General features: G+C 42.2%; 1 protein-coding gene and 1 long non-coding RNA gene across 3 annotated transcripts; one reads left to right on the top strand and one right to left on the bottom strand.

Moving 5' to 3' along the window:
- Positions 1–543: 543 nt before the first annotated feature.
- Positions 544–2,634, bottom strand: LOC125219536 (uncharacterized). Of its 2 annotated transcripts, none has more exons than XR_007176156.2 (3): positions 2,375–2,634; positions 1,114–1,196; positions 544–795 (listed from the first exon to the last, which is right to left on the bottom strand). It is a non-coding gene; the product is annotated as an uncharacterized LOC125219536 (long non-coding RNA). The 2 variants fall into 2 exon arrangements; XR_007176157.2 differs by having other exon boundaries at positions 1,114–1,190.
- Positions 2,635–7,797: 5,163 nt separating this feature from the next.
- Positions 7,798–8,938, top strand: LOC148934134 (uncharacterized). The gene is made up of 3 exons (XM_089062200.1): positions 7,798–7,830; positions 7,917–8,306; positions 8,810–8,938. The coding sequence occupies exons 1-3, from the start codon at positions 7,798–7,800 to the stop codon at positions 8,936–8,938; spliced, it is 552 nt and encodes a 183-aa protein (XP_088918326.1).
- Positions 8,939–9,633: the final 695 nt, after the last annotated feature.

Genomic DNA, 9,633 nt, shown 5'->3' with positions numbered 1-9,633 from the left:
AGCGGGTTGAGGGTTTTGAAGAGGGAGTTAAGGTAGTGATTGTGTGCCCAACGACAAGTAGCTCAAGGATCTCTGAGTTCCTAGACCCAGTGTCTAGCGGATTTCCTGGACCGAGGGTTTTCTTCCTTATTTTTTAGAACACGCTTTCGCTAACCATCATTAGCTTCTAGTCCAAGCTCTTCAAATGGCGCCGTTGCCGGTGATGGATGGCGTAATTTGTTTACATGTTTGAAGATTTGGTGTATATAGTTTAATTTCTGTTATTTGTTTTTCTTGGCAGTTTATGTAACGCCCCAAACTCTATAAAATAGGACGCTACTAAAATACTAAAATTCTAATAATAAACTGGTTACTTTTATTTTAAAGACTTAAAACGTTTAAGATGTGAATAAAAAAAAATGAAACGATTTAACGAATTGAAAAGAGAAAACATCATTTACATTTTACTTTAGTACTTAAAGAAAACACTCATTTAACAATAATAAAATATATATAATTTGACCTAAGAAATTTCCCATCATCATATAGAAATACATATACAGGTAAACGCAACAAAAATAATGTATATATATATACCTCAGCTTGTTAACTGACCGAAAATAAAAAAAATACCTTCCATGTCAGAATCACATCACAATTTTATCGGATGCTAGAACCACAACCCACGCATAATCACCATTACTGCTCACATGATTTTAAAATATAAATAATGTCAAAACTATTCATATATTGTCAAATATTGGGCTGGGATACCGTGGACCACGTTGACCGCTGCCCCGTCACCGACTCCTTAACCTGAAAAAAAAAACATTAAATAACGGGGTGTGAGTATGCGAGCACACTCAGTGGGGAATACGCTGCAAGCAGTTATAACCAATTGTGTAATGAATCATAACATAATGAACCATCTCAACTTTGCTGACATCTATATGAGACTAGTCTCGGTCCCTCGTGGACCTGACCCCTCGTGGGCTATTGGTGGGCTGTCAGCGACCCATATGATCCCTCATGGATCTGACCCCTCGTGGGCCCATAAGCTCATACGAATGACGCACGACACAACAATGATTATAACCATGTAACCACTACGCTTACAGATAAAGTAAACCCCACCTCGAAAGCTGAAATTCAAAATAACCTCCTCAAGCTTGGTTTAGGTTGTCCATCCTCGAGCCTTGGATGCGCCATTCCTAGCACTTAAGCATTTTAACTTAGTCTTTAAACTCTCAAACTTAAACTTGACAAATTTAACTCATTTTAAACTTGGAACAACTTAATCTTCTATTTTAAAACACATAACCAATCAAGCATAGCAAAATAACTTCCAAATAAAACAACAAGGAATCATAATCCACTTTTAAGCAATTCTTTTATCCAACATAATATTAACATAAGCTTTAACACCTACTCAATTTCATTCAACTCATAACACACTCCATTTTAATCAACTACAACAATAAATCCAAACAAACCATCAAGTATAAAAGCTGCCAAACTACTCATACGATAAACTGAAATAATTCACAAAACAAAACGAAACGGTATTAGACAATTCCAAGAAAAATCACACATCCTCCCTAAATCATTATTTAAAGCATGTCTCAAGTTCATAATCATCTCACACCAATAGGTTACTCAAATAAAATCAACAAGATCACTTTCACTACTACTATTCATAGCAGAAAGTACCAACTTTGAAAAAATCATTCCGCTCGACACTTAAGTCGAAAACCAACGAAACCAAAAGCAAAAGAAACATATGAAATTCAGGTTTATGAGGATTAATTTTGAGCTTGAAAATTCCTTTTCGTTTAGGATATATGATTACTTTTCAAGAACCTGCCAGAAACAGGGCAGTCCTTTTAGAAAAATTCATAATAAATCAATTTGAACTTGGTTTAAACTGAATTTTGGTGACAATGTAGAAGACATCTAAGAATAACTTCTGGTAAAATATGAGCCGAAAATGAATTCATTTGGTCTGCCAAATAAACCCCGAAACCCACTGTTTAAACAGTGTACTCATTGGCTATCAAAGACATTGCTCCAAAGTTAATTTTCTTGATTCTAAAATAAAAGTATAGTTTCAAAAGCATCAACACAAATCAAAATCAAGCATCCCTTTGTATCTAGGGTTTCAATAATCCTACTAACTAAATGAAAATTGATTCAAACCATCACCTCATACAACTTCATCCCCAACTACCAAGTAAAAGAAACTAACACAATCAACATAACTAAAATCCCCAATTCTAGACAAAACATAAAAATTCTCACTTTTACACATTGACAACTAAAAAGCACAAAGCTTGAAATCAAAACCACAAACATCAACTTAGGAAGTGAGATAATCCAAAGAGGAATCAATTTCTACCTTAATTCACAAGAAACTTGAGTTTGGGGAAACAAAGCTTCATCCTTAAAATCTATAAATGGAGGTTGGAGGATGGAGAAGGAGAAGCTGCGAGCAAGGAAGGGAGGGCCGATTGCCGGCGGCCATGGCGCCACCGGAGGAGCAGAAGATGGCGGTGGTCTGGAGGGGAGCAGAAGCTGTTGTACGTGGGTGTTTAGTGTAGAGAGAATTTAGTGTGTGTGTGTATATGTCGGTGCTAGTATCATAAGTGTAGTGGGTTCTAGAAGGGTCTATGTGTGTTTAGATATAGGAATGGTATTTTATTTTTCATTTCCTTAAATTAAAGCTGACCCACAAACACACAAGGAACGAAAATGATTATAATTGACATTAATCAAACTCTCTATTTTTTTTCTAATTTCCTTTCAAATTTCTTATATTTACTCATTTCACCAATAAATCAAAAATAAACACTTAAACCTTAATAAATTTGCTAGGGCGCATCCTCGGTCTAAGTCGGACAACCTGTAAAACATTTGGAAAATGAACTCATTAGTTCAAAACCTTTACAATTAATCAATTGACAGTTAAAAATTTCAAAAATACTTTCGAAAATTTCAAAATATAATATTTTTATTTTTAAAAAGATACGGGGTATTACAGTTTATGAGCAAGGGCTCACGATTTGGGAACTGGAGTAACCCGTCTGGGTCAAGGGACGCTCAAGTCAGGTGGCAGGTTAAGGAATTGACATCCACCATCACCACCAGATCAGAGTTTACGACAGTAGATCCGTTCCCATTTGAATTAGAAAGTGAGAAGGAGTGAAACTCGTCAGAAGGAGAGGATCCGAAATCGTCTACAGAAACAGAGCACTCCGAAACCGAGCAAGAGGAAGACGTAGATATGGCAAACTTGGAGGATTCCGATCCGGAGATAGGTTCACTCATCGCGCATCTGGACGGTGAGCCCGCCCATGCCATAGTCTCGAACCAGCGCCAGAGGTCTATTGATATTAAGACAAATGTGTTGGGTGTTTTACCTACATTCTCTGGACGAAGGAATGAATGTCCTTAGGAATTCCTGAACGAGTTTAGTAAGCTGTGCAATATCCAAAAGCGACCTAACGAGGCTACTGAAGAGGACTACCGTCTGCGTGCCGTCCCGTTTGCCCTTAAAGGGGAAGCTAATACTTGGCTGCTGCGGCTCCCACCAGACTCGATCAACACATGGAAGGATTTCAAGCTGGAATTCCTGGATTATTTATTCCCGTCAAACAAAACAAATGCCCTAAAGAAGGAGATTCAGGAATGCAAGCAGGATTACGATGAGTCTTTGAGTCAATACTGGTCTTGATTTAAGGGACTGCTCGACGCCTGTCCCAACCATAGGATGATGGAGGCTGAGACGTTTTACTTGTTCTATGAAGGAGCTAATCCTGAGTCGAAGGACTTAATGAATTCCTCGAGCGGGGGGGGGGGGGAGAATTTTACAAAGAACAAGGCAAGTGAAGCACGAGAGATTTTGGGAAGGCTGATCGACACAAAGAAGGCCTATGATCACCCGCGTATCATGAGGAGAGGTTCAGCAAACGCAATCAAGGAACAAGAAGGAGAAGAAGTTGGGGACAGAATAGATCGGTTGGAGAAGGCACTTCTTAGTGCGATTGAGAAAAAGAATTTCCCGACCTCGCAGGAGAAAGAGAAGCCGCCAGGTCCAGAGGAAAATCAACTCCAGCTCTATTATGGTCCACCACCCGATGGAGAGTTCCAAGCCCAAGTAAATGCAGTGGAGAATTGGAATCAAACTAATCAGAATACAAGCTGGAATCAATGGAAGATCAAGGAGGCACCATGGAGAGACAACCCTTGTTTTAGATGGGCAGACGGAAACCAACAGCTCCAGCTACAGTACCCAGGTCCAGCAGAGAACCAGCAGAACTGGCCTAACCGTGGTCAGGAAGTACCCCAGCATAATTCAAACTGGTCAGGGAAAAACCAGGAAGGATCGAATAATTGGAGTTATCGCAATCAAGGGGACCAGTCCAATTGGAACAACAGGAACCGAGCTCTTATGTGCCGCCACATCAGAGGAACGCCACCGGATACAATCAGAATTTCCAGCATGCACACCAAGGAAATCAAGGGGCAGGGAACCAGTTCAGCAACAATCAAGGAGGTCAGGGTAATTATCGCCCAAATCAGGGGAGCGGACCGAGCCACAATCAGGGGTCAAGTTCAAATCAATCGAACCACAAGCCTCCGAGGAATCTAGATGAGATGGTACATGACCTAGTCAGCTCTCAACAACACATGCAGAACAATATGCATGCAAACAATGATGTGGTACACAAAATCCAAGATGCTCAACAAGAGCATAAGTCTGCTATGGATATGTTGGGCAAAGAAATGTCGCAATTGGCCACTTCGTTGAATGAAATGAGGGGACACGAAGGAAGGATACCAGCTTCAGTAAAACCACCTGACCGGGCAAATATTAGTCAGATAACTTTGAGGTCAGGACGGGGCTATGAAGGTCCGGTGATGAGAAAAGATGAGAGTACACCTCTATTAAAGAGCAAGGAAGGCAAGACCCCTGACCTGGAGGGACCTGAGGTAAACAATGTCAGAGTAGAAGACGGTCTTCAAAAAGGGGATCTGGAGAAACCACTGCCTCGGATGGCCGATCCATTTTTCTTAGACCCGGAGCCTGAAGTGGAGATTGAGGAAGGAAAGAAAGAAGTCGGTGAGTCATCCATCTCAGGTCTGGCAGGGACGTTGAAGCGTACGAAGCCATTCCCTCATCGAGGGGAAGCCAAAAAGAAGAAGGACGACACCGAAGACATCATGGAGATTTTCGGCAAGCTGGAGATCAACCTGCCCTTCCTACAAGCTTTGAAGCTGCCTACATTCAGTAAATTTATTAAAGAATTCATAGCAGGAAAGAGCAAGCTCGAAGGGAAAATAGTAATTGGAGAAAATGTGTCAGCTGTGATACAGAAGAGGAGGATGCCATCAAAATGCACAGACCCAGGTATGTTCACTTTGCCTATTTCTCTGGGTGACATTAAAATTGAGCATGCTATGTGTGATCTAAGAGCTTCGATAAATGTGTTACCACTTTCGATATATAAGAAGTTGATAGGAGTGAGTCTGGTGGATACGAAAGTGGTAATTCAGTTAGCCGATAGAACATGCATTTCACCCGAAGGTGTGTTGGAGAACGTGATAGTGAAAGTGCATGATTTTCTGTACCCAGCTGATTTTCATGTGATAAAAATGAGTGATAATGAATCTGCTGAGTCTAGCGGAGTACTATTAGGGTGACCATTCTTACGCACCGCTAAGACTATAATAGATGTGTTTGATGGAACAATATGCCTGGATTATCATGTGGAAAAATATACATTTAACATCGATGAAGCCATGAAAAAACCATTGGATGTTGAGAATTTGCATTCTGTCGATGTCATTAACCCCCTGGTCCAGGAATATCTTGAGACTGAATTAATGCAGGAACAGTTTCACAAGTCGGAGCTGAGCCTGTCTGTTGATAAGGAGGTGGCAGGATGGTGTGAAACCCTATTAACTCGGAACCTGACAGATGAACAGATCAATGAAGCGATCATGGCATTCTGCCACCAACCACTGTCATTCGAGTCTACGGGGTCTGTTCAGGTGAAAGGTCCAGACGAGGGAACAAACTTGGATGAGATAGCAACAAAGAGTCTGGAGAAAAACCCCCTGCCCCAGGAAGCCATCACACCTAAGAAGGAGTTGAAGAAACTACCCGAGACACTGAAGTATGCCTACCTTGGGGAAGATGAAACATTCCCAGTGATCATCAACAGCTACTTGACAATGGAGCAGGAGAATGATCTATTGGAAGTAATCCGGAGGAACAAGAAGGCCATAGGTTGGACGCTCTACAACCTGGTGGGGATCAACCCTGATCTTTGCATGCACCACATCCGACTGGAAGAGGGGGCGAAGGCGCGTAGAGAGCCACAGCGCAAGCTAAACCCAAACATGAGGGAAGAAGTTCTGAAGGAAGTATTGAAGTTGCTATCCTTGGGGATTATTTACTCCATTCCAGACAGCGAATGGGTCAGCCCAGTTCACATGGTACCAAAGAAGTCAGGGATACAAGTTGTGGAAAATGATTAGAATGAATTGGTGCCTACTAGATTGGTGACTGAATGGAGAATGTGCATCGCTTACAGGAAGCTTAATTAAGCCACTAAAAAGGATCATTTTCCTTTGCCCTTCATTGACCAGATGTTGGAAAGGTTGGCTGGAAAGCAATATTTTTGCTTCCTGGACGGATACAGTGGATACTTCCAGATATATGTGGATCCGGAAGATCAGGAAAAGACAACTTTTACCTGCCCGTTTGGTACTTATGCGTATAGAAGAATGTCGTTTGGATTGTGCAATGCACCAGGAACATTCCAGCGCTGTATGATGAGCATCTTCTCAGACCTGTTGGAGGTATGCATTGAAATTTTTATGGATGATTTCACGGTGTATGGAAATTCCTTATATGCATGCTTGGCCAATTTAGATCTGGTATTGAGAAGGTGTCAAGAGAAGAATTTAGTCCTAAACTTCGAAAAATGTCATTTCATGGTACCTGAAGGAATAGTCCTTGGTCATGTAGTCTCCAAGAGAGGGATTCAAGTGGATAAAGCCAAGGTGGATGTAATCTCGAAACTACCCTACCCCACGAATCAGAAGGAGGTTAGAGGGTTCCTAGGTCACGCAGGTTTTTATAGGAGGTTCATCAGGGATTTTGCAAAAATCGCCCAACCGCTAATGAATCTCTTACACAATGATGCGGAATTTGATTTTGATGAAGGATGCAAAAAGGCATTCCAGATGCTGAAGGATAGACTTGTCTCTACCCCGATAATCCGCGCACCAGACTGGAATTACCCCTTCGAAGTAATGTGCGATGCGAGTGATTTTGCAGTAGGAGCAGTCCTAGGTCAGAGGATTGACGAAAAAAGCTATGTCATTTTTTATGCCTCGAAGACCCTCAACCAGGCTCAGAAGAACTATGATACCACGGAGAAAGAGATGCTGGCAGTGGTGTACTCATTCGAGAAATTTCGACCGTATCTGCCACGGAGAAAGTTTTGGACAGTGGATTTTATTGGCCGACTCTGAACAAAGACTCTTTTGAGTTTTGTCAAGTATGTGAAAGATGTCAATTGACCGGGGAAATTTCTAGAAGAGATGAGATGCTGCAAAATCCGATAATAGTTTGTGAGATTTTCGATGTTTGGGGCATGGACTTTATGGGCCCTTTCCCATCTTCATATGGGAATACATACATTTTGGTTGCGGTGGATTATGTATCCAAATGGATAGAAGTAAAGGCTACACCCACCTGCGAGTCAAAGGAGGTAGCTAAATTTCTGCGGGCCAATATTTTCAATAGGTATGGGGTGCCCAGAGCCATCATCTCGGACCAAGGTACGCATTTTTGTAACCGCACAATAGAAGCTTTGATGAGAAAGTATGGTGTGCATCATCGTTTAGCTACACCCTATCATCCCCAGTCGAATGGTCAAGCGGAGATTTCGAACAGAGAAATCAAACACATCTTGGAAAAGACGGTGAACACCACAAGGAAAGATTGGAGTAAGCACCTCGACAATGTTCTCTGGGCATACAGGACTGCTTACAAAACGCCAATCGGGATGTCACCATACAGACTAGTGTTCGGGAAGATGTGCCATTTGCCCGTGGAAGTGGAGCATAGGGCTTATTGGGCTGTGAAAGAGATGAACATGAAGGCACATGACTGTGAAGAGGAACGGAAACTGCAGCTACAGGAATTAGAGGAACTAAGACTGGAGGCATTCGACTCGGCCATGTGGTATAAAGAAAGAACAAAGCTCTGGCTTGATAAGAATCTCCGAGTCAAGGAACTTCGAGTAGGGCAGAAAGTACTCCTTTTTCAATCCCGGCTGAAGCTAATGCCTGGTAAGTTGAAACCCAAGTGGATAGGGTCATACACGATCGTTGGCCTTCGAGCAAATGGAGCTGTAGAGATTCAAGGAAGCGCCCCAAACTCAGTTCCTTTCCTGGTAAATGGGCACAGAGTGAAGGTATACAGAGATAATACAGATATGCATGTGGTGGAAGAGGCCACTACATGCATCTGCTATTATTTCTTAGGATGGTCAGGCAAGTGGATATTCTCAATGAATTCCAAGGTCAAGTAAAGTGGGGAACAAATTTTTTTTTTTGCACTGACCTAGGAAATCTTGGGGATACTCATTTGCTATGTAAGTAGTTTAGTCGCTTTCTAAAAACATGAAAATCTAAACAAATTTAAAATTTTAATCTTCCAAAAATATTTTGGTGTTTCATTGGGGAAATTGCTTTGTCACTCATGATCTCCGACCCTGGAATTTGGTGTTTCATTTCTTTTGTTCTAAATTGCTAGGGAGAGGAAGAGCCTTGCAGATTGGAGGGAAGGCGGTTGCCTTTTGAAATTCGAATTCCGCTTTTCGAGGAACGTACGGTTGCTTACATCATATGGCAACCGTTCGCCTGCCACTCTGAAAAAGGCTGAAGATATTTGATTTTCAATCAGAATCAATTGTCCACTTCTCTCTCTACTCTCATAATTCTCTTTCTAAATAATTTTTCCCAAAATCGTTTCAAACCCTAACCAAATCTCCCCAAGAAATTGTGAGTTGTAGGTAACCATGAAGAAAGCACAGGGAACCACCATAAAGAAGGGAGACACAGCCACCAGACTACAGTCCGGCAAGTCGTCCGGACAACCGCTGTCTCAACCGACTTTCTCGGCGCTCGATATTCGCTCAGAATGGAGCCCGACTTTTGTGCAAGGTTCCTCTACCGTCAAAAGTCCCGATGAGGAAGCATTCTTGAAGGAACTAGAAGATAAGTTCGGAAGTAAGGAAGAGGCCGAGAAACTGTTCTCCCGTTTCTTGATGTTTTGTCAGCAACCGCCGGCAATTCCTGAGGAATCAAAGGCGCAACCACCGAGTTCAAACCTAGGGGACTCCAAAACCCTAGATCAGACGCATGCAGCAACTGGGCCGAACCCAAACAGTGCAGAACAGGGAAAGGGCGGTAGTGGACTCGAGGAGGAAAGCGTCAGCGGATTTGCAGACGAAATTGAAAGGATGGCGGTGGATTATTCGGCGGATAGAATCGCGAGGGAAGGTAATGCATCTGCCGTACAATTAGTGGAAGGGGAAACACCGGTGATTGAGTCTGTGAGGGGGGAAACCCCTGTTT

The sequence above is a fragment of the Salvia hispanica genome, chromosome 1 (genome assembly GCF_029641045.1).
Source record: "Salvia hispanica isolate PSC_SH4W2 chromosome 1, Shi_PSC_v1, whole genome shotgun sequence".
NCBI lineage: Eukaryota > Viridiplantae > Streptophyta > Magnoliopsida > Lamiales > Lamiaceae > Salvia > Salvia hispanica.
The sequence above is the reverse complement of the archived record's forward strand: the minus strand, read 5'-3'. Positions and strand labels throughout refer to the sequence as shown.